The sequence below is a fragment of the Crocodylus siamensis genome, chromosome 5, assembly GCF_052110815.1.
Source record: "Crocodylus siamensis isolate JL-2025a chromosome 5, ASM5211081v1, whole genome shotgun sequence".
NCBI lineage: Eukaryota > Metazoa > Chordata > Crocodylia > Crocodylidae > Crocodylus > Crocodylus siamensis.
This window is the reverse complement of record NC_143399.1, coordinates 176894964-176920324: the sequence shown is the minus strand read 5'-3', so window position 1 is coordinate 176920324 and position 25361 is coordinate 176894964. Positions and strand designations below refer to the sequence as shown.

The window sequence follows — 25361 nt, the reverse complement described above, 5'->3', positions numbered from 1 at the left end:
AGGGGTGTTCAACTTTGGTGTGGCCGGAAGCTGCATATGACACTTACAGGCATGGATGACTGGTGCCTGGAGAGACTGGAGGGGGCACCACAGTGGTGAGCGGGGACCACCAGCAGCCACCAGTATCAGAGGTGGTGAGTGGGGACTGCCCGCATCCATTGGTGTCAGCGAACAGAGGCCAGCCATGCTGGTAGTGAGCAGGTGTGAGCAGTAACTGCCTGCAGAAGCCAGCAGCGGTGGCCAACCTCGGGGGGGGGGGGGGGGGGAGTACCCTCAGGTCCCCTCTACATGTTGCCTATGGTTACCGGCAGCCTCCAGATTGCACGCCACTAGCTGTGCACTGCTAGGGTGGCCCACCCCACCAGTGTCCTCCTCTGTAACTTTCACCACCACAGGGGATAAACCAAGGGCACACAACCCTTGCCCTCTGCTGAGCAAGCAATGCAGGAAGAACGCATACATTGGGCTTCTCTCTTGCCCCATGGCAGTTAGGGAGGTGGCAACTAGGGGCCACAGGCTGCCAGCTGGACAGAATCCTGAACTACAGAATTCTCTGACAAGCCAATTGTTGTTAGATTGCATTTCCAATGAAGAACATACCACATAGTTGGTTACCCAAAGTCCAAAGTTATGTTTTGCACTCTAACCTCTGGCTGGCTTAAAAAAAAATAATCAAGCAAACTTAAAAAGCAGAACAAGCGAAAGGGATGACAGTAGTTATTTGTTGCATTTAGTCTTCGTAAGTAGGGCTTTTTGATGCAATTTCATTAAGTGCCAACACATCTTCATCAACCAGCTCAGGCCATTAGACTCCATATCAAATTCTGACGTATATGGGCTGGAACTCCAAAAGGATTTCTGGAGCCAGTAGTAATACAATGTTTTAAAAACATCTGTGGCCTTCATCAGGTTGTATGTACTCAAACTTCCTTTTGAAGACAGAACAGTTATTCTAGGTGTAGACATTTACAGTGAATGAAAAAGAAAGTTTGTTCAGTTCTGATATTAGACTGCTAATATGAAAGCCAGATGACTCCCTACTGCCTCCTCTAAACATATGAATTAAAGAACCAGTAGGTGAAAGTACAAGCGTGTTGCAACTAATTTACATAATTTGGTTGCAGGTTGGTTTAATAATGGTTTAACATAAAATGACCTATGAACATTTTATTATATGAGAAGTATGCAGAGCTGACCTGAGCAGGTGCAGGGCCCGGGGCAAATCAGCCCATGCAGGGCTCTGCCCCTGCTCTGATCCCACAGGCCCCAGGTGAAGAAGCTGCCGCCGCCACCACCATTGGCAGTGGCAACAGCAACAGGGGAGGGGTAGTGAGCGGCTGGACGTGGAGCCCCTGCTCTGCGCCACCGCTGTTCTGCCCCACTCCATGGGGCCCCCCAAAGCATGGGGCCCAGGGTGGCCATCCCAGTTCGCACCCCCACCCTCCCCAAGGAACGGCCCTGGAAATATGCAAAATCTAAAACTACGCTATGTGAATTAAGGTGGGAGGAAATGAAGCCATTCCATCTCCCAGTTGAAAATAAGGTTTTCTTCCCCTGTAATTTCTCATAGTCTGATAAATGGCATGGAAGTAGTGAATGTTTTTCCATGAGGTGGGGGGGGGGCAGTGAGGAGGGAGAGAGAGGCCAGAGGTAACAGGGCAGTGAGAGGCTAAATGTTTTCCCTTGCTGCCTCTACGTTCATCATTTATTACTAAATGAATTGGGTATAAACGATAACTGTGGAAGAGGAGTATTTATGTCATTTTATTTTTCTGATACAGATTATTTATTCTTGCAATATTTAAGAGAAACAGTTTTAATGGTGGACAATTTAAAACAATATTAGGGGATAGATTGAATAAGAACTGCTATGTAGTAAAAAGCTTGGAAACACTCAGAATGGAGGCCAGTGCGTTAAGCAAGTGTTACCAGATTAGTTTCAATTTACATATCATGTAAAAACTTAGAAGTCGTACAGTTTAATTTTAAACATGGAGCTGATTTCAGACCTATTATTGTGCACATGCATTTTACATGAACACATTTACACCTGCTGGTAACAAAGCAGCATTAATGCATCTCTGAAAAATCAGAGCAGTTATTTGTTAAATAATGCATTTCACTCTGGGAAAAGTAAATATTATAGCATGCACCCAATGTATTCTGTTATAAAATACTGTACTTTACACAGATAATCCATTTTAGCTAAAATAAGAAGTATTAATGTAGCTCATATTCTTTCCTAAAATATTTGTAATTCTGTACTCCATTGAAAGGGTGATTAAGAACATTTTATAGATAATACATAACAAGTATTTTTAAACTGTAAAACATTAACACCAATACAGTAACCACAAACAAGTGAACTGAATTTACAAAATATTAGCATTATAAACAGCATGAATTGAAAACAGCTACAGTGTTCTAGAGCACCATATCAAAAGAGATTGCAATTGAATTAAAAAGGTTTAATGGACCACTTGGGTAGTGAAGCCCTATGTGTGCATTTTTGCCAGACCAAGCTCTTCATTTCTAAACATTTTGAGGGTGCAAAGGCATATCATAAAGGCAAAATGAAAATCGTTCTAGAAAATGCAGCAGCAGAGTTGCCAATTTTACAACATACCTTTTGTCAAGAAAGCTTTCTACTTCCGTGTTTTCTACCGGAACAGTTATTTTATGGAAGTGGTAAAAAGTCTGTTTTTAAAAACAAACAAACAAAACTCTTCATTTTTATATTTCATTCCAAGTCTTCTACAAAGTCTATTTTCTTCTATTTAAAGTTATATGTAGACAGGGTCTGATTATATGTAGTGGTCAGTTTATTAATTTTGTGAAAAATATACTGGGGTTGTACTATGTTTTTCCCTCCTTTGAATTTACATTGTTAAAAGAGTGCCACCACTCAGTACTGTTCAGAGATATTCCACCCTAGTGAATATATTCACTCTAGTTTTACTATAATTTACAAAGCTGCCAGGTGGATTGATTTAAAAATCAGTTTAATTTAAATCACTAGTTTTAATTAGGATTGGCAAGCCAGTCAACTGACCAGCCAAATACATAAAATCCCTGTTATCTGGCAAGAGTGGGGAATGGGAAGGTGCCAGTAAGATAAAAGCGCAAGTTACCTGAGGCACAGGGTTTCCAGCCAGACATGGCAAGGGGTAAGAGGGGGGGAAGGGGGTGGTGGCAGCTGCATGCAAAGAGGTATCAGTGCAGGGTGGTGGGTGACGGCAGCGGCTGCATGCAAGTTTCCTGCCCCTGCACACAGCAGGAAGCAAAACAGCACAGCGCTATGTGCGTCCCACCGCTTTGAGTAGTGCAGTGGGAAGCAAAGAGATGTGATGCGGTGCCATGTGCATCCTGCCGCTTTTGGTGCAGCGCAGCAACAATATTCCAGTTAATACAGTATTCCGGTTGGTGAAGTACCAGATAACAGAGATTCTACTGTATTGTCAATTGACTGCATATTTTTTCACCAAAGATTATAGTATTTTTACAAAAAACTACTTTTTTGTACTTTTCTTGACAGAAATGTGATTTTTGACACATTTATTAATGGAAAATTTGTGCTTTTTCTCTTTATTATTTGGACCTATTGGCAAGGTTTTTTAAACAATTTTTGATCGATACTTGACTAGTCAATTAACCAAACTTTATTTGAACCCTAGTTTTAATTCATTATTCTTCATCATCATTATCATATCACCAAGCACGAAACCTTTATTTAAATACAGGACTGTAATCATAGAAATCGGGTTGGAAGGGACCTTGTAGATCTTCAAGTCCGACCCCCCGCCTGGGCGGGAGAAAAGACTGAACTCAAATGAGTTCAGCCAGGTAGTCATCAAGCCTCTTCTTAAAGATCCCCAGGGTAGGAGCCAGCACTACTTCCCTTGGAACTTGGGTAGGAGTAATTTTGTTTTGCTTTTTTTTAAATTTTTTTTTAAAGGATTTTTCCTCCTAAAGAAAGGTGATGTGCATTGGTTGGTGCAGCCATTAACATGTTGACTGGCAACCAAATATAGCTTTCACACCAGCTTGGCTCCTTTGACTAACCAGAAAGTTACAAATCATCTACACATTTTTTAAAACAAACTAATTCTATAGCGTAATATACACTTATTCAGATTCTTAGTTTTAACATTTGCTAAGGAATGGTGAATGACTGATTAAATTATATTCAGATGAAAAACTCCTTAAATCATAAATTAAAGATGTACAAAAAAGCTTTATTAATCAAAACAAAAATCCCCTTAAAGCCTGCTAGATTCACGAGAGAGAAAAAAAGATTACTAAAACATGCTAGGCAGTTAAAACTAATTTATTAAAAAGAAAACATTAACTGTTAATGAATTCATAGATTCTTTCTAGTTACTTTAGGCAAGATTTTTAGTGGTATTTAGGTGTCCAAAAGTGAAATAGGAACTTCTGAAAAATTCTACTGCCCTTAGGCATATTAGGTACCTAATTACCACTGAAAATGGATTTCAGTGGGAGTCAGCTACCTAGGGAAATTTTCAGAAGTGCCTAAAAAAGTTGGGCAGTTATTTTCATCTTCAGGTTCCTATATATATATATAAAAACTTAACTCTACATCTTTCAAGTTAGATAACACAATCCTTTTTCTGACTTGAGTTGTATTCATTACCTGAAAGAAGAATCTGTTTTGTTTTGTCTGGGGTGGAAGTCCTGTCCCGTCCTGTCCTACCTCATCCCATCGCTTTCCATTCTATCCCCTCCCCCACAAAACACTGGAATTTTTAATTAATCAAACGGGGGTAAAATTCTAGCTAAATTGAAACAAAATTAAGGCAAATAAATCTTTTTGACACAACAGAAACAGAAAATACATTGGAAAAAATGTAAATATAAGCACTCTCCACTGCAAAGATGAAAAATAAAGGTATGAAACATTATACTTATAAAGCTTGATTTGACCTGAATGCATAGATTTTTACCCCAATTCTGTATACAAGTAAAGCGTGACCTTTTAATTGCTTAAAAAATTGAAGAGGGCTTTTTAGTGCAAATTATTTAAATAATTTTAATAGATTATGATAAGCTTAGGCCTTAGAGGCTGATGTGATTTTAAATTTAAACATTTTTTTAAACAGAAAACTTTATTTGAATAAAAATTCAATTAAAATAAAATACATTAAAATTATTTTTACCAATTTTTATCTACCCTGAAAAGCTGTTTTCAGGTTAAAAACCCCCCACTATTTAGAAATATTTATTAGAAAAATTATTAGAAAAATGGAAATAAAGTAAATGGCAAGAATTTTTTTTAAGGAAGAAGTTATACATATAAAAAATATCCCCAAATCATCCATGTAACCTCCAATGCTACAGAGCCTGTATTCACTCTTCAAAATCCTACATCCAGCACTATGTTTTGAGATGGTCTTATCACCATCATCAATTGGACTATCATTTGAGATCATTAAAAACTATGCTAGGATAAGACCCATCTACTCACTAATTTTTACACTGATAAACCACCTTTGAGCCTGTTAGTAAGTTACAAGAATTGTTTACATAATTACAAAGGGCAAGTATGAAACATTATCAGTGGCAAAACTGATTTAAAAGTTGATCATTGAAAAATAACAAATCAGAAGAATTTTGATGCTGAAATGCAGATTCACGTGTTCATCCAGTTGTGAATTGGCACATTTAAAAATATTAAGAAAATACTTTGTGTTTCAGTTCAGCTGCACTTGATTCAAGTGCTGCTTGGAGATTTCCGTTATAAATTAAACCTGGTTGCTGCCTTCCCAGCTAAAAGTACCAGAAAAATGTACATGTTCACAAAATAAATAAAGCAGTCTTTTGTCAAAAAAAGTTATCTGACTCCAGTACGGGAGGTCATCCATTCCAGACCCTGACATAACCTGAAAAGCAATGAGAGATGTTATTATGCTACTACTACTGTACTCCAAAACCTTATAAATCTTAAACATTTACTTCTGTGCAAGACATCTTTCCAAAAGAGAATCATGTTTCATCATTAATTCCAAGTACAAAAATTCTTTTAAAACTGTACTTGCGCTAATCATCTGGATATATCTGGCGTGCTGTTGACTGCAGCTGGACATTATTTCCGAGTTAAAACATGTATCTTATATATTTATTTTTTTCCAGGGAAACAAAATTCAAGATAAATTCTTACTTGAGTTTTTTCCATTTGACAAGGCCAATAGCTTTTCACCATGCTATACTGCAAACATAATTTTTCAAATGCTACATCTTAACTAGGGATTCAGGTTTTCTGTTGGCCACAGAAAAACATGGTAAAAACCAGTTTCTCTCATTTTAAGATCAGTTGTGCCCCTTGCTGCTGACAGGGAGGTGGTGTCTTGCCATGGCAGCACCTCACCATGGCAGCGCGGGACTCCTGGCGGCAGCACCGAGCTTCCCAGTCCGGTCCTGCTCTGCCTTGCTGTGCCGGGTCCCACCCGCTGGGTTCTAAGGGACCCCAGGAGAGGGCATGGCATGGAGCCCCGAGCCCAGAGCAGCCAGCCCACATCCACCTCCCCTCAACCCCCCACCATGGTCTCCACTCTGGCCCATGGGGGTGAAGGAGCTGGGTTCCGCACTCTGCTCTGCTGCAGCAGTCACCATCTCCTGTGGGCAGTAGCTGCAGCTCAGGCACTGCTGCAGGGGGACATGGGGCTGCAGACCCAGGTCCCTGACCCCATACCCTTGGCAGCTGGGGGCCCCCTCTGGCAGGGCTGGGGGTCAAGAGTGAGGGGCAAATTGCATGGGCAAGGCACTGGCATATCAGGGCTGCTCAGCACCACAAAGCAGTGGTGGGGGTGGGACAGCTGGAGCTGGACCCACGTCCTGGTGAGCAAAGCAGGCAGGGGGAGCTCTGATATTCCATGATTAAGAACCCCAAATCAAATGCCAACATCTATAGGTATTTAGAATATATTTTATCAACGATTGGTAAGCTTCCTAATTGCTTTAAAGTTGTGAATATACCAATAAACCATTGTGTTCAACAGATAATTATACATATATATAGTGGCATTTCATTTTAATCACAGATTTGGGGGTTCTGAATCAGATAATTTACAATTTTTAAACAGAAAAAACCAGGATCCCTGTTCATAACCCATATAATTAATTCATATCTGGCTGACACTGTAAAGTTGTCAGCCACGATGCACTAAACAGATGTTTTAACCAATATACTAACGATGCTCAACCAGAGGGTCATGCCACCTTCTGTTAGCATTCGTAAGTGTGCAAACATAAACCCAGAGATTTCAAAGAGAAATCTGGAATGTCAAAAAAAGACGACAAAAATCTCACCTGGTCATTGAAAAATTACTTTATATCCAGGCAAAGCAATATATTTGTTTACATGTTTGTTTATTATGTATTATTTTAAATAAACACATTTACCATATGTTTATACAAACTGATAACTGAGGCAAATTTCAGTGCCTTTGCAAAAGTCTATGACAACTACTGGAAATAGAAAGGAAAAAATATCATCATGTTTAAGAAAGGTAATCATAAAAAAAAAAGGAATCAAGGTACAGGATGCCACTTCACAGGACATGTATTATAAAATATATCATGCAATAGAAAAGGTTAACTTCACATTCCAAAATATGTGATTTTTTTTCTAAATGATCAATTATATCTGATATTTTTCGTGTTCTAAGAACCTTTCTACAGAATTTTCTTCTGCTACTACACACATGAAACACACTAAATTCTTAAATAAGCTCTTAAAATTGAGTAACTGGATTTGAAAGAGAAGCTCAAGAACAAATTCTGTTAGAAGAAAGAATATCTTCCAGCTTTTTATGCTCAAGGCAGACCTTGACAGATTCAAGGCATACTCTGAAAATGCCAGCTCTTAGGTTTCACTTGATTTTTAAACACAGAAAAAATAATAAAGCAATTCTTCTGCTGCAAAGAACTGAGAAACACCACAACAGCTCAGCATGTCTTTAACACTATGGATTCCTCTTTGAAACCTCTGGGTTTATCTTCTAAATTATATTTGCATATTTAACAATGCTAATATTGCATGGCACCCTTGCAAGGATCTCTGGGTACCCCAGGGTGCTTCAGCTAAACAAAGGTCAAAGCGAGTAAGAGACACCAACATGAGTGTTAAATTTTTCCCTTCCAAAACAAAATGAACTTGTGCATTATGTAGCTACACTGCATTGTACTTTACCGTGTTTGGCTGTATATTTAAAAAAAAAATAATCAAGAAGTATGGTAAGACAGTACATTAAAAGAAAAACAAAAAGGATGAGAATCTACTGGAGATTTCTAGAAATATCAGAACATGTAATGGCTTTACCCAAGAAAAAGTGTGTTTTACTAGTGGCCCTTACGGTTACGCTAAAGGCCACGCTCCCATTTAGGATTAGATTCTTTATTCTACATTCAAATCAAAAGATGACCAAGTTTACAGAGAATTTAGGCAGGTAAATCTTGAAAGGGTGACAGCAAGCAGAGAGGAAACAGGCCTGCATATGAAGCAAACCAGGATGTTTCATCCAAGGTGCTGGAGGGTTCCAGAGGAGAAACACAACATTGCAAGACACTACAAGCAAATTTTCTTCTGGAAACTCAGACTACTGGTGAGCAAGCTTCTGTCATCAGTATTGCATATACTGCAAGTGGATGGAACCAAACAAACATTCCTGGATACCTACCCTTCTCCTGTAAGAGCACAGCAGGACTGTATGTGCCATGGATGATCCTTTATGGAGCTAAGGGTGAGGTATTTAGATATTTCAGCTGCTGTCATACAACCTTTCATGTCTTGCTTATTTGCAAAGATAAGAACTGAAGCCTTTCGCAAATCCTGCAAGCAACATAGAAATATTTATAGCATTTATGATGCTAATGTTATGATAAAAAACAAAATGGTTATAGTGGCAGCTATATTTTCCAGGCAATTGCATTAAAGTAATTTTACATTAAAATTATACTGTAACATTTAATTTTGAGCAGCTTATTAACATCATAAAATGAATTACATTGGAAGACCAAATCCTGCCCCCTGCCCCCTTTTTGGAGGGGATGAAGTGTCATGTGACTCCTAATAAAGAATTGACAAGTAAAAAATATGGTTTGACGCAGCTCAGTATACTGGATTACTAGTGAATGAACATTCTGAAATAAAGGAGATGTCAGAATGGAAGCTGTGACAAGCCATCATTTCACTGCATTCATTTTCAATTCCAAAAATTCTCTCAAATACAAAAATGAGAAGTTCATTTCACAGGAAAAGAATCTTTGCATCATAATTTAACAAAAGCTTATGATATCCTACAAGATTTACATCTTCTCTCTTAACAGAAGCTCCAATTACCAATGTTTTAGCAGTTACAGATGAACAGACTGTTGTTGAAACAAACAGAAGTTCCATACAATGACTGAAACAATTTGAAGGGTAGAAGTGAGGAGGAGATCAAAATAAAATTTATAAAGATGAAATTATTAGGTTAACTTTAAGAAGGTGAATACAAAATCACAAATATTTTAATAGTTATGGCAGTTGCTGCATCTGGGTACTTTAAGAAGGGAGGTGAGAAACACTCCCTCCCCAAAAAACCTGGAGGTGCTAATGCTACAAATACACAATCTCATAAACAGCCCTTACCTATGGGCAAGTGGTATTTGAATATTAATCAGAAGACCAAATCATATTAAGACTACATGCATACATGTTAGCAATGCTAGGCATGCTGAAGTTATGAAGGAATGTTGCACATGTGCATGAGGGGAAAAAATGAGACTTCTTGCCATCTGCTCGGCAAACTACTTACTTGACATTAGAGCAAAACTGACCTTAAGAACTGGCTCAGTTCATTACAAGGTACACTTTTTTCCCCCCCAAGTAAAAAGTTAGGAAAATTATTGCAGATTAACTTTTAAAATGGATTATTGGTACTGCATTAAACCCCTTTACTTCTGATACATTCTTTTATCCCCTGCGAATGGTGAAATCCACGAATAAGGCACTGCATTCTTGAATGCAGTGCCCCCAGCAGCGGGGGCAGGCACAGCTCCAGCAGTGGGAGCCCAGTGGGAGCAAGCATGGAGCTCGGCGGCAGCAAGTGCGGAGCTCCTGAGGAGCTTCTGTAAGTTTATAAAGTGCATTTAAAATGTGGGTTCAGCATTCATGAATATTTGAAATTGTGAATAGCAAGGGTTTCCTGTATATGCTAAAATTGATCTCCTTAAAAAGTTAACAAAAAGAGAAAAAAGAATGCCACACCCACACACCCACAAAAAACCAAAAAAAAATGTAAAGCATGTTTATATTCTAGGGAGTCTTTATAGAGGAAAATGCTATATTCCTACAATAAAATGTGCCTTACGGATGTCTTTGATCACAGAGTTTATATTTTTCAACTTATCCTGTCCAGATAGTTGCAATGTTTTCATCAATTTCTCTGGTTACTTGTAAAAAGTACATGTTTTAGTGAAGAAATTAAGCATGCTTATTTGGATGCTAACACCAAAGTAAGTTTACACGTCACATACATTAAAAACCTGGGATTCCAACATACCTCATGGGCCAACATTCTGTAAAGTTCTTCTTTTGTGATAGAAAGCCGTTCTCTGTCAATGCTGTCAATAACAAGAATGATGAACTAGAGAAAAGAAGAGTAAAAGCTTAACTCAGATGATCTTAAAATAAGTATGTTTCTTTGTAGGCCAAACTAAAAATAAACCTGCCAGAGAAGTGTTGGTAAGCAAGAGCTCTTCTACGCACAACAGAACCAGACTACCCAAATCCACAAACTGAACAGAATCTCTTAATCTAAACACAAGGTACCTTATCCACAGGCATTTCACATATAAATATTCTTCACACAAAAACTGCTGAACTACAATTACAGTTTTAGTCCCAAGACTGGTGTTATTGCAGGGCTAAGTTACTTGCAATCTTCCATAAGGATATTCAAATTCCAAACTGCATGATTTCAGCTATTTGTCACTGGCAAACTTCCAGCATTGTCTCATGTAAAAGTATTACAATTTTACAAACTAGTGGTTTACTATATTTTTCTTCTATGAGACTAGAGTAAGATTCCCATTTTAGGAATTCACTTTTACCTGCCATTAGCAGAACTTGGAATTCCTTTCCTTACATGATAAAAAATGGTATATGTTGGGGACCACAGCCACATATTTTTGCAGCACTTATGATCATGGATTTCTAGGCTAGGGACAGAAGATGCACATAAACTGGTTTAAGTGATCAGAAACCTGAGCCCAGCAGTCACCGCTGCATCCCATACCCTATGCAAGGACAAAGCTGTCCTCCACTGCTTGGGAGGGAGGACGAGGGAGACTAAGCTTCAGCTCTGTGGTTTCTACCCAGTGAGTGGAGCTCCAGCTCCAGCTCCCAGATGTCTTGGAAAGCATCTGGGGGCTGCAGCCAGAGCTCCATGTGCTGGGCAGAAGCACCATCCACCCCCCTGCCCACAGCGGCACAGCAACATGAATGTGGGGGGTGGGGGAAGGTTCCTTCAGCCTAGCTGCTTCAACCTGAGCTGGACTGAAGCGGCTGGGCTAAAGGAAACTCCCCTACTCCAAGTGGCGCTGTGTGGTGACAGGACCAGGATCCATACCTGGAGGCGAGAAGAAAAAAACAGCCCTGCCAGGCCAAGTCGAGCCAGATTCCCCTCGCCTCCAAAAGCTACTCTCTGCTGCTGCACCGCTCCAGCAGCTACTCCCCTCGCCTCCAGCAGCCATTCCTGCTACTGCTGCACCACTCTGGGAGGTGGAAGGGGGGAACCTTCAGCCCCTGTGCATGGAGCTCTGGCTGCAGCCCCCAGGTGCCTTCTGCCTTCCAATGTGTCCGGGAGCTGGAGCCGGAGTGCCATGCACTAGGCAGAAGCCGCAGGACTGAAGCTTCCACCCCCTCTTCCCCTCCCAGAGCAGTGTGGTGCAGTGGTGGCAGTGGCTGCTAGAGGTGAGTGGGGCAGAACAGTCCCCCTCCTCCCCCCCCAGCTGCTGGTTGTGCAGCTGCAGCCCTGGGTGCTGAACAGGGCAGGGGATGCAGTGGTGGTTGCTGGGCTTGGGGCCCTCCAGCACCTCCGAGCTGGCCCAGGAAGCCCACTCCCTAGGCAGCCCCAGTTTGTGCTGCTGGGCTGGGCTGTCATGCAGCTGCAGCAGGCTGGGAAGGGCCCTGACCCCATGGGCAGGCCTGCGGGGTCCTACCCAGCCTGCTGGGGCTCCATGACAGCCCAGCCCAGCTTGGACATGGAGCTGGGAGCAATCTGGCTACGCAGCCCTGCGGCTTTAGCCCAGGCTGCCCCTCTGCCTCCACCCTCAGTAACACCCGCAGGTCAGCTGGGCTCAGCCCCAGCTGCAGCTCCAGCCCTCAGTGGATAGAAGGGCATGCTGGCCGGCTCTAGCCAGGCCTCCAGAGCAAGTGCAGGAAGGAAAACCGAGCAAACCCTGACTGGGGTCCCGTGGCCAGAGACATGGAGTTTAATCACTACCCCTTGCTCCCCTTCATGAGGTACTGCCCTGGCCAATGGCTGGTCTTGGGGACAAGCCTGGTAAGGGCTGCTTCCACCCTACCCCTCCAGGCACAGCATGGCTGGGATCCTTACAGGCCAGGGTGGGGGTTTAAACTGCTCTACAATCATACTTGGTGGCCTGTCAGGGCCTGGCCATGCCCCTCCAGGTCAGCTTCCCTCCAGCCTTGCAGTTGCTGCAAAGGGAAGGGATTGCTGCTCTAGTACCTCCTGGCTTCTAGCCTGAACCACTGCTAGCATGTCTCTGCATTTCCAGTATTAAATGTGAATGTCTCTGCTCTTACAAGTCAGTTCAATCTTTGCAAGTTAGACTAACCTGCAAAAATTGAATCAACTCAGGCTCCGGCTTTGTGAATGTCCGTCCTTAGCCCTAGTACTGACTGGGATCTCTAAACCAGCAATATCAAACCTGCGGCCCACAAGACAGATCTAGCTTGCACAATATGTGTGCATGAGTTGTATAGCATATTCAGCATCGTAGACTACTTCTGCTTACAGATAAAGATAAATCAACATAGCAAGTTGGTGACACAGAAGAAAACTGTCAGTCAGCTGTCAAACCTATGCTTATTTCTCCAAATCACTTCACCTTAAAGGTAACAAATCTCTATTTAGTTTCTGTAGGCAATGAACTAACAACAATTAAAATCAAGCTATTTAAAATGTTAAATTATGACGTTAAAAGGGCAGTGATCTTCACTGATTATTTGTGGGAAAGGCCAGGAAGGATTAGTGTATTTAAAAACACTTTTTTGAGCAGCTACAAGAAGCTGTGGCAGAAATCTCAGTAACCTCTCTGTTCCTAGAACTATGGGAAGGTGAAGTTAGCTCAATTCACAACAGTGCTATGCCAGATCTAGCTAGTGGAGGCATCCTTGCCCTCTTTTCATACCCAGGTTTGTATCTTCCTTTAGTTGGTATATTTCATCCATCACCTCTGGTTAATTTTTGAATACTGTGACTATTAGACATGACTAGAACATGACACTTTCAGTAGCAAAAGTCAGCTTCTGTGATAGTGACCATGCACTACAGAACATTCTTTTTAAATTTATTCTGAAGAACAAATGACAAATCACAGTACTGACAACTCCAAACATTAAAAAAAACAACCCATAAATCAAGGCTTGAGACTGGCTTAAAACGATCACAAAATCAGTGTAACATGTAAACCTGTTTGATAAATGAATTAGTATCTGCGGACATCAGTCTGAATCTTCTCTATGTGGGTCTTTTACAAAAAAAGCAGCCCTTACAAACTTTTTCTTGCTACCCATTAACTGCTTCCCATTACAACTGGAAGCCTTCTACTATATATTGTCATCTTTACCATAAGCTATGTTCAACATGTACTTGGAAAAGGGTTCTAGCTCAACTTAAAACAAAAGAATGCACTGTGGTGGCCCTTCTAGAGACAGAAGCTTCTGCACTTACTTACAATACCTTGCCACATGTTTAACTTCGCTAACTGTCCGTGCACTGTGGCACAGCTGCACTTTCTTAAAATGGGCAATGATCTGCACATTTTCTCCATAAACACCAGCTAATTTTTGGCACAAGACCATACTCTCTCCAACACATATAATTTCAACCCAAGCTACCAGGACTTAATTAAAAAAAACAACTTAATTGTAGTTTGGAAGCAGTATAACATACCTCTGTATTTGAGTAATAAGTATTCCATGATGAGCGTAATGACTCTTGTCCTCCAATGTCCCACATTAGAAAATGGGTGTTTTTTACTACTATTTCTTCAACATTGCTTCCTATTGTTGGAGAGGTATGGACCACTTCATTCATTAAGCTAAGGAAAATAATGTAACATTTTAGAGGAGCTTTCAACAAAAACTTGAGCACTTTCTGATGCATCAGTTCTTTAAATTGAAAGTCTTGTCATATTAAAGACAAACCATTTTAGTACTTTTAAAAACAATGACAAAATAGCTTCTGGAAAAGATTAATTCACCTCAATTTTTGTAGAAAAAATAAATCTCGCAAATGTGTGTGCTTGTGCACGAGCGTGTTTTATAAAAAGGCCTTTCCTTTCAACTATTTGGACCATCACAACTACAACACAGCCACCATCCAAACCTTACAAACCTGTAAACTATAAAATTATAATTTGTCAAAAGTTAAAAGCTAAGAAATTTTACACACAAGCACACAGACACAGAGAGAGAGAGTCTAAAGTTAAAAGCTATGATATGTCTATCTACCTATTTGAAGTTAAAAACTATAATCTTTCTCTCTCTCTCTGAGGGCTGTTCAAACAGTATCGAGACTAATGCTGTTGGAAACAAAAAAAATTATTTACAGGGGTTTTGGCTTAATCTCTTTTAAAGTATGTTCCTTCTTCAGCCACACACTTCTCCCAACGTTTCTGCCATTGTTGGAAGCACCTCTGATACATAATTTGTGGAATCGCTAAAAGCGGTTCCAGTTGTATTTTGTTTCATGTTTTCCACATCACAAAATCTTCTTCCTTTCAAGATTTTTAGTTGAGGGAAGAGAAAGAAGTTGCATGGGACCACATCAGATAAATATGTATCAGTCGTGGGATACGTTTGGCTAAAATTTGGCTAAAAATTGCTTCACAAGCTGTGCTGAGTGGGCAGGCACGTTGTCATGGTGAAGCATCCAAGAGTCAGACACCCACTTTTTTGGTCGTTTTTCTGGTCATTTCATTCCCAAATCACTGGTTATAATTGAGTGACATGAACCAATGGAAATTCCAACTTCTTCTGCTCTCTCTCTGACAGTCAACCACCTATCTTTTTTAACCAAACTGTGAACCGCTGCCACATTTCATCATTTGTTATGTTTAAGGGTGTTTGGCACGCTCATCATTTTCGTTCGATGATTGTCCTTCTTTACGCTGACGATACCATTCAAAAACTCTGGCATGGCTCAAAATAGCATTTGGTGATGACACTAAGTAACTTAAATATTTCACTTGCTGTTTTCCCCAATTTTCATACAAAATTTAATGCACATGTGTTGTTCTGGACACAATGATATAATGGAAGGGGACCCCAGACACAAACAATCTTACTTCAATCTTACGCTGGCCACAGAAAACTGGGGAAAGGCCATGAGCTGCAGACCTGTCCAGAGTCATCCCAACATGCCCAGAAATGTTCAGCAAAGCCACATCCCCCACCCAATACCTTATACCAAAATATGCATTCAGTCTCAATACTTTTCAAACAGACCTTGTATATCCTAGCTTTTAACTTCGAAAAAATGTACTTGGGTTCATAGCAGGTTTGGATGGCAGCTGCATTGTAGCCATGATGGTCCAAAAACAGTTGAGAGGAAAGGCCTTTTTATGATATCTTTTATTGGACCAACTGTATAGTTTGGAGAACTGTTGGACAAGTTCAACAGCTTTCCCAACTATATAACTGGTCCAATAAAAGACATCACATAAATGTATTTTATGTGATAAAAATCAGTGAAGTACTCTCTGTAGAAGCAGGTATTATAGATGTAAACAATTAAGCACAAATATAAATGTCTAAAATACAAAGTGCCACTGGCTTTTGTAGCTTTAGAGTGAAGCTTCACTTAAATTAATAGACCCATAAACATATTAATTTCAAAACAAAAGAGTTGTAACAATCCAATAATAAAATGACACTTTTGGACCAGGTAAAACTATCTAAAAACACAATGTTCAGGTTCTGTAACATATCACACTTAACCAATTTCAGACTAGATTCTGAACTTTTTGTATCCTTTACTGAAAATACTTCTGCAGCATCACCTTTAAAACAAGACTAGAATAGAGAGATCTTTTGTCTGGGAAATGTACACTGAAGGAAGATATTCTTCACCATCTTCAAATTTACTTGTGGACCATTACTCTCATGGTAATAGTCTTGTAAGTATTTGTTGATTTCTTTTGTGCATCCCTAGGTGTAAAAGACAGCAGATTGTTTTATTTTGTTTTGATATCAACTACAGCAAGATCAGAGGCATTTTTGTAAAACTATGGAGGTACAATGTAAGTCCAATATTACTGTGAAGGAACTGTTAGATTCACCAGTGCCTGACCTGTGGTTGAGGAGGGATACCGAAGCCTTTCCTTTGAAAATAATCATTACCTATGCGTGGATTTCATAAATGGACTAAAATTCCCATGCGCATTTATGCACATGGCAAAACAGTTTTTGTGATGCTTTTGCTGCTGGCCACCAAGGCAATTTTACCTCTCATCAGTTACCAAAGGTCTCAATAGCAGAATTATTCATTCACACTTCTAATTCTTAGGAGTGCTTAATTAACATGCAACTCAAATCTTCTCAGTTTCTGTGTCTACTGTTTAACATACATGTAACTATTACATGATGACTGAGCCCATGTTCTAGGTTCCCCAGCATTTTCAAGCTCTTTCAAGCAAAATTACAAATGCCTTGTAAAACACAATATATTCAACATAAACAAAGTACAATAGTTCATCTAACAAAAGTTGAATAGTTCATATACTTACAACTGGTAAAGAATGGTAGTTTTTCCAGCATTGTCAAGTCCCACGATTATTACTTTGTGTTCTGCACAAGAAATGAGAGAGGCAATAGCTATCAATAATCAACCATTAGCCACATTTCCTGAACTAATACTGCCTTTAACAGCAGCAGAAAGAGTAAAGAGGAAGCAGCTGTCAAAGGGCTGCTCTTCGTAGCCTTGAAAATTAGGGGAGCTATACAATTTCATGGTTACTATCTCCCCTTAATTTTCACGCTCTTGTTAATACAGCAGCTCTAAACTTACTAGCTCTCATTTTCAGGGCTTCTAATAGAGCAGCCCCCAAACCGACTATTAGAAGCTTTGAAAACAAGGGGAAGATAGCTAGTTTCAGGGTTGCTAATACCAGTGCTGACAGCACTATATACTTAAGGAGCAATGTTAATGTTAAGTTCAGTTGTGTGCGCACACCAAAAAACTGCACAGCCTTGTTTCATAGTAGTTTGGTGTCAGAAGGGACCTGAACAGATCATCTAGTCTAACCCCCCACCACTGGCCGGAGCATATGCTGGGATCACACGACCCCAGACAAGTGTTCGTCCAAATTCTTTTTGAATTTACCCAAGGTAAGAGCAAGGACCACTTCCCTAGGAAGTTGGTTCCAGATTCTAGCCTAACAGTGAAATAGTGCCTCCTAATCTCTAACCTGAACCTATTCTCCTGAAGCTTCTGGCCATTGTTCCTTGTCACCCCAGGTGCTGCTGGGGGGAATAGGGCCCTTCCTATTTGCTGCTGATCTCCCCTAACGAGTTTGTAGGCAGCCACCAAATCCCCCATAACCTCCACTTGCTGAGGCTGAACAGGTTCAGGTCCCTCAGCCTCCCCACATAGGACCTGCCCTGTTGCCCTCCAACCAAGCAGGTGGCCCTCCTCTGAACCCTCTCCAGGCAGGCCACATCCTTCTTAAAGTGCAGTGCCCAGAACTGGATGCAGTACTCCAATTGTGGCCTGACCAATGTCGCATAGAAGGGGAGTATCACCTCTATGGACTAGCTTGAGATGCATCTTTGGATGCACAAGGTGCGGTTGGCTTTGCTAGCTGCAGTCTAGCATTGGCAGCTCATGTTCATCTTGGAGTCAATAATGACTCCAAGATCCCTTTCTGTCTCTGTGCTCACAAGAGGGGAGCTCCCCAGCTTGTATGTATGCTGTAGATACCTTCTCCACAGGTGCAGCACCCTGCATCTGTCTACACTGAACCCCATCCTTTTCCCATCTGCCCACTTCTGCAATCTGTCTAAATCTAATTGCAGCCTCTCTCCCCCTTCAAGCATGCCTACTTCTCCCCACATCTTGGTGTCATTGGCAAACTTGGACAATGTGTTTTCCACCCCCTCGTCCAAGTTGCTGATGAAGATGTTGAACAGTGTAGGCCCCAGGACCGAGCCCTGGGGGACCCCACTATTCACATCCCGCCAGGTCGAGTATGGCCCGTCCACCATCACTCTCTGGGTGGTGGTGGATGGGTCATGGTGGTGGTGCGTGGTCCCAAGGCAGTACGTTTAAACCAGGTAGTATACCAACACATTTTCTCAGGACAAGAAGCCCTGCTGGGCCAGTATGTACTCCACCTTAGTCCTGTGACTCACTGGGGATACAGGCTGACAGCTCCTGCATGGAGCTTTCAGGATAGGCACAGGGGTGGTGTGATTAACAGATCCTGCTCACACCTGCACTTTATGCAGGCTAAGAGAGACCCTGGCAAACTCATACCTGGAGTGTGCCAGGCTACATCTTCTGGTCCATTTGAATGCCTGCCCCCTTTTACATTAAGGTACCATCCAGCTTCCAGACATTAAATCGTATTTAACCATTCAATTTCCTCAGGGACTGCTCCAGATAAGCACAATACCCACCAGCTTCAGACTGTCAGTTAACAGTGACTCTACCCACCCATGTACATGCTCTCAACGGGCAGCCAGCTGGCCAGACAAGTACACTCAACTTGGGGGATATTTGGATGGTGTCTGCTGCAGTAATATGCATATGATGTATGGGATTTTGGGCCAGCTTGCTGAACTGGGCATTCACAGGACTAAGGCTCAGCACAGAGTCTGAGTCCAAAAGCTGCAACAAAGGACCCAAGGACTCTTAGGATATGATTACAATTACTGAATTGCTAGCTGTAGCAATATCCCAACAGCTTCTCAGTAGTTCTACTGAATGCCCTGGAAAAAATTCTTAAAAAATCTTTTTAGTATTAAGCTCAAAAGGTGGAGCTCCATAGAGGAGGAGAAACTAGAGCCTCTGCCCAATAGTCCTGCTCATCATAGGTTTAGTATTTTGAAAGAAGTTTTGATAGAACTGGGGAGGGATTTTCTCATAAGATGCCCAAAGAATTCACCATTAATGAATATCTGGGGCTCCCTGGAGTGCAATCCATGAGAGGGACTGGCATGCTCTTCTCCTCTATCCAGGCAAGTGCTCTAGCACCATGGCTGCCCCCAAGATAGCCACTGCTAGATTGATTCCAATTATGATTACACGGTTGCATGCATCTCAGAAAATATTACAAAAGATCAAAGATGTTGCTTTTCTAATGCACCAGCATGGCCTGTTCACAGATTAGAGTTTAACAAAACAAAAATTAAAAAAAGCTGTTATTTGGCCTATAAATTGTATGTCCCCTTTGGGGCAGGAGGGACAATACTTACATGTGTTAAAAGTTACCAGAAGTCAATTTACAGTCAGTGCTGTCTACACTAGATGGAAACTGTCTCATTGTGGAGTCATCGATGGATTTGGTGGCCATTGTTTTTGGCAAAGGTCTTATTGGGGGATTACATTGCTAAGACAAATCACTGATTGTTTCAATGACTAAACATTGATTTCATGTCATCCCTTTCATATGGCTTCTTTTTTGGGGGGTGGGGGCGGGGGCATAACTCCAACAGCTATAAGCAGGGCTGTGCTTGGCAAGGGGCGAATTGGGACAACTGCCCCGGGCCCTGCAGGCCTGGGTTGGCTTTGCATCTGGCTGCTCGCTGCTGCCACGCTGCTTCGCCCACCACCGCATCCAGGCCCCGCAAAGACTGACTTGCCCCGGGCCCAACACCGTGCTACGGTTGTCTCCAGCTATACGACAGCATTTACTTCAGTGCCCTATTAACAATATCCTTGCAGATATTTCCCTATTATTGGTAAACATTGGATAAGTTTGTTTTGCAGCAGGACTTGTAGTCAGTTAGGTTAATTGAAAAGGCAACATCTCATCCAACTTCCTAACGGACACGATCAACAAAGCATTTATTTACATGCCAAGTCCAAATGAGTAATTTTCAAACACTCCTCCAGGCATCTAAAGAAAGTCAGCAACTCTACCTAGCTATTTAGATGACTAAGGGTCTGGAAGTACCCAGGTTTCCCACCAATAATGCTAAATGCCAAAGAAGGGCAGCCACTGTGTTTGGCTTCAGAGCTGAGCATTTAGATGCCTGCCTCACTGTGTCTGTGATTCACAAATTAGGTATCCCCTGTTCTATCAAAGTCCCTACTTATAAGTATGCTCTGAACATACCTCACAAAAATTGGAACCATTAAGCTCAATACAAATAGCACCCACAGAAAGACATAGTACTCAGGTGTATCAGGGGTGTCAAGCATCCAGCCTGCTGAGCCATTCCATCTGGCCCACCTGTAGTTTGGTGGCTACCAGAAGTCGTGTACAGTGTGTCCTGTTGCAGCATTCAGGGTCCCTGGACCTGCAGTAGACAGAACCACTGTTGTCCAATCCCAGACTCACCCTGTAGCCTGACCCTAGACCGGTGGTTTTCAGCCTATGGTCTGCAGACCCCGTGGGGGGAGGGGGGCTGCAGACTACATCTAAGGGGTCTGCAAAAGATGACTATGATCAATCAAAAGTATGCCAATAACCACACTTACAATTCAAAGGTGTCCACACCTCCATTTGACATTTTTTAGGGATCCACAAATGAAAAGAGTTTGACAACCACTGCCCTAGCCCCACTGTAGTTCCTGCTGGCCCCACAGACTTGGCCCAAGAAGAGGTCCTGCAATCCAGATCTAGGCAGTTTGATACCATTTCTTTATATAGTGCCCTAGTGATCAGAGTACTTACTAAGCAACATTCCTGGCTTCTAGACTGGGAAGGTTTAAGCTTATAGTTCTCAGTTCCCCAGAGAATGCTCTAACCACCACGCTAGAGGCTGGCCCCAGCTGTGGATCAATATCCATCCTCCACATTGAAGCTGGGCTACTGTAGAGAAAGGAGAGATCTGTTCAAAGATGCCTCAAAGCAAGCATAAGCAAGAGCTTGCATGGCTCTGCTGTAGCAAAAACAGCATTCTCTTGGGAAAAGACCTTGGTTCCATAATAAATTTTAAGTTTATCAGTAATGTATGGGCACTCACGGTGATTTTGGCAGATCTTTCCATTCCTCTCCTGTCATGGCTTATTAGCCATGTCCAGACAACACAAGACTGTGTACATTCAATTACACTCCAAGACAGGGGTCGGCAACCTACGGTCTATTGGCTGGATCCAGACTGCAAAGAAGTCTAATTTGGTCTCAAGAGAAATCGATGGTATGGAGCATCCATCCCCTCTGCTACATCTGTACTTACGCTTGCTCCAGTGAGGTTCAGTGCAGGTAACTTGCTAGGCCAGGGAATGAAGGCCTAAAGCCAGTGGCTGGGGCCAGGCTGCAAAGGGCAGCCTACACTGGCAGCATGAAAGTAAAATGTTCACATATGAAACATCAAAGGCCAGACAGTACTGCTTCCACAACTGTTTGCATGACAATATTCCAAATACTGTACATATAACTGTAGTCTCTTGCAGTCTCTATAAAACTAGAAATGAGTGAACTCCTTAACAAAGAGGCAAGGAAAATCAGGGATACTATTTGTGCTCACATCCATCACAGAAGTAATTTAAAATGAGTAATCCCTTGTTTTTCTGTAGTTAGCAAAAGAAAGCAGAATGCATCATATTACCATGTATCAGATTTGAAGTGCACAAGTACAATTTGGAGGACAATAAGCACAATATGGAAAACTAAAGCACAAATAAAACAAAACATATTCAGGAGGCTTTCCTGTAGAAGTAAAATCTAAATCATTCATATTTGGGTGGTCAACCACCAGCTTGCTTCAGAATTAAGGAGCTGCTCAGCAATTTATTGCTTTTATTACTTCAAAGGGCACTGCACTAAGTTGGAGCCCATCAGGGGCCCATACAGTTGATTGGAGAAACAACACCCTGCAGCAAAAGACCAGAGCACCACAACAGACTCTCACAGCTGTTTGCTGCAGCTTTGTATACTGGCTGGGGACTTCATGACCATATGAAATGCCTTGCTCCTACTGTATGTGCTGCTTATAATATCCTTCATACTATGACAGACTCTCCCAATTATGCGTTATCAAGTCCAAGGGGGTTAAGGAAAAGATCTTTCCACAGGTCAGTTTCTTCATGAGGAAGTTCTGGAGCAACTGGTCCACATCTACAAGATGGTACGACAGCCATCCATGGTATAGGAAATAGGAGGACAGTCACTACATTTGCATATCTTCCAAAGCTCTCTGGCATGCTTCCTTTATGCCCCATGTCCACTATGCTTGCCCCTCAGCATCTCTGTGAACAACCATCCTGTATCAAGACCAGACAGGCCACATTCAAGAAGAGCTTCACTATGGATCTGACCGCTTCTATCAATGCTCAAAACTGAGGCTATGTTGGGTCAAAGCCACATGTAAGAGCTGGCCAAAAGGAACTTCTGCCAGTGGGGCTGTTAAAGGAAGGAAGTTGCCTTACAACAAGCAACTCCTAAGAGGGTTCTCTGTTCTCATGAAACACTGAGAAACCAGTGACACTCTCCTCAAAGATCCTAGTGCTGCAGGTGGGTAGTGATAAGCACAGCACAGGTGAAGACAAACACAGATTGGTAAGCTTTAGAAAAAGAATTTAAAAAGAAAGTTATTTTTCACATAGTCTGTAACTAAAGTGTGGAACTCATTGCCACCAGATGTTGTAGAAGCTAACAGTTTCGGTAGAATCAAATAAAGGGACTGGACAAGTTCTTGGATGAAAGGGACACTACTACCTATTGACTAGTTACAGTAGCATCTGTATCTATTGATGCTAGATCACAGGAGTTAGGGATACAGCCTCTGAATCAGAACTTACTAGAAGACCGTAAATGCTGGAGGCTGCAAGTGAGAGAGGAATAGTGAAAAAAACCCTGGCTTATTCTCCCTATCAGCATCCACTCACTGCTTCTGCATGACACTGGCCTATCTGATGTGCTAAAGGAACATGAGTAGGGCCCGAATGAATGGCAGAAGTGGGGTGCACTGCAGCTCCTCCTCCCCACTGATGACTGGTGGAGGGGCTCTATTTGCAGCTTGCTCCTGATGGTTAGGGAGGCAAAAACTGTAGTTTTAAATATGGTGTCATTTTTGCCTCCTACCGCTCACTGGCCAACGGGCCTGCTGCTTGCTTACTGCTGAACAGTAGGGAGGCAAAAAGAGTCACCATGTTTAAAACCATGGTTTTCACTTCCCTGACAGTCAGAAGAGAGCAGCAAATACAGCCCCTCCAGTAATCAGTGGCAGAGGGACATACAGGGGAACCTGCAAGATTAAAGGAGCCACAGCGCAGCTGTGAATTTGGTAGGGCCCTAACCATGGGCTCTGGCCCATCACAGAATACTGTGAGCCTCCCTTCATAAGGGAGGCCACTGGGGACGTGTCAACTGGTTCTGGGGGAACAAATAAAGAGAAAACAGGAAGGGGAGTGAGGTCATAGGTTAGTAACAAGGGACAGAGCAAAGCACACTTGCCAGAGCCCACTGCCCCCTAAGTGCAGGGAGCCTGTGGATGTGACCAGACCAGTGAGACTGCTTGGACCCATGAGTGGAGAAGCAAGAAGAAGGCAGCCCAAACCTTGCTCAGGTTCCTCCCAGCCACAGCCTCCTCCCTGGCCTTGCAGATGACCAGCTTGGCCAGAGCTGGGATGGGGGATGGAGGCTGGCCAGGAGGCCCAGGGGGCTCTGGGATTTCCTAACAAAGCGCTGGGAGAAGTGCAGCCCTCATGTCAGCAGGAGGCTCTGGAGCAGGACAGACGCGGTTGCAACCCGGACCACTCGAAGTGGGCAATGGGCGAGCACCAGGGAGAGGGGCAGACCCGCACCAGGGTCGCACCCGTGGTCCCGGCCCGCCAAGGAACCGCTAGCGGAGTCCCGCGGACCTGCCCAGCGGAACCCGCGCCCGGAGACGCGGGGGAGACCGAGCTGCCCCGGCCCAGCGGGCGGTGGCTCCTGGGCTCCACCGCGGGGCCGCAAGGGAGGCTACTTGGCCCGGCCCGACCCAGCCTCAGCGCCTCCCCTGTCCCTGGGCTGCACGGGGCGGCGGCTCGATCTCGGCCGGGCTGAGCCCAGCCTGGACACGGCGGACGGGACAAGAGCCGCCGGGCAAGCGCGGCCGCGAACCCCCGCGCTCACCCTGGTTGCAGAAGAAGCTCCACAGCTTGGCGAAGATCAGGCCCATCCCTGGGCGGGCCCGGACCAGACGATACCGTGCTCTGGCCCCAGCCCCAGCCCCAGGGCGCGCGGGGTCAGCGGCTTGAGCCGCCGGGCGGACCCGGACCCGGACCCGGACCCAAGCCCCACCCCCGCCCAGCGCCCTCCGGGCGGTGCGTCACCGCGTACGTGACGTGAAGACAGGCGGGGTCGGGGCTCAGTTCCGTTCAGGCCCCTCCCCCCACGGGGCCGGTAGTAACCGTGGGTGCCGGTTGCGGGGTCCCAGAGCACGGGACAGGACTGGAGCGGCTCCCTAGTGCTCCTGCCCAGCCTGAGACAGCGAGTGCGGGAAAGAGGCGGGTCCCTGTGGGGGGCGTCGCTTCCTGGGCCCAGGCGGGGCGGTCACGGCACTGGCAGAGCTGTTATTCACTGCCCCCCGCCTCGGCGTGGCTGGTTCCCTAGGTAACAAGCCGCCGGGGTGACGTGTGCAGCTGCCCAATCCGCGGCGAGGCCCAGGGCGGAGCGTCTCCCCCTTCCACCGGCGGGCGCTGAGCCGGCGGCAGGTAGGGAGCGGGCCGCCAGTGGGGGAGGGCCCGGGCGGCGGGAGTTGTCCCCGCCTTTCCCCGCGGGGTTGGCCGGGCCGCGTTACGGTTGCGCACTGACGTCATCCCACAGCCCAGCCATCCGCTTCCGGGGAGAGCTGGGCGTGTGTGACGTCACCCGCGCCTGCCCCGGGAGTGGTCAGCGTCCTGCCGCCCCTTCCAAGGAAAGCTGAAGAGAAACCAGCTGTGGAGCTGCTGCAGGTTGGC

General features: G+C 43.5%; 2 protein-coding genes across 6 annotated transcripts in view; one reads left to right on the top strand and one right to left on the bottom strand.

Annotated features, from left to right (window-relative positions):
- Positions 1 to 1749: 1749 nt before the first annotated feature.
- Positions 1750 to 24724, bottom strand: ARL5B (ARF like GTPase 5B). The gene is made up of 6 exons (XM_090047250.1): positions 24535 to 24724; positions 17038 to 17098; positions 14202 to 14349; positions 10563 to 10646; positions 8697 to 8848; positions 1750 to 5900 (listed from the first exon to the last, which is right to left on the bottom strand). Exons 1-6 carry the CDS (start codon positions 24578 to 24580, stop codon positions 5852 to 5854), a joined length of 540 nt encoding a protein of 179 aa, XP_089903376.1. The 5' UTR covers positions 24581 to 24724; the 3' UTR covers positions 1750 to 5851.
- Positions 24725 to 24762: 38 nt separating this feature from the next.
- NSUN6 (NOP2/Sun RNA methyltransferase 6) overlaps positions 24763 to 25361 on the top strand; it is a 39906-nt gene continuing 39307 nt past the window's right edge. Inside the window, exons 1-2 of one of the 5 annotated variants that reach the window (XM_090047245.1) lie at positions 24763 to 24895; positions 25015 to 25115. The gene's annotated coding sequence lies outside the window, so the exon portion shown is untranslated. Of the gene's footprint in view, positions 25356 to 25361 lie in introns of all 5 variants that reach the window. The other 4 variants (XM_090047243.1, XM_090047242.1, XM_090047249.1 and 1 more) reach the window with 4 other exon arrangements.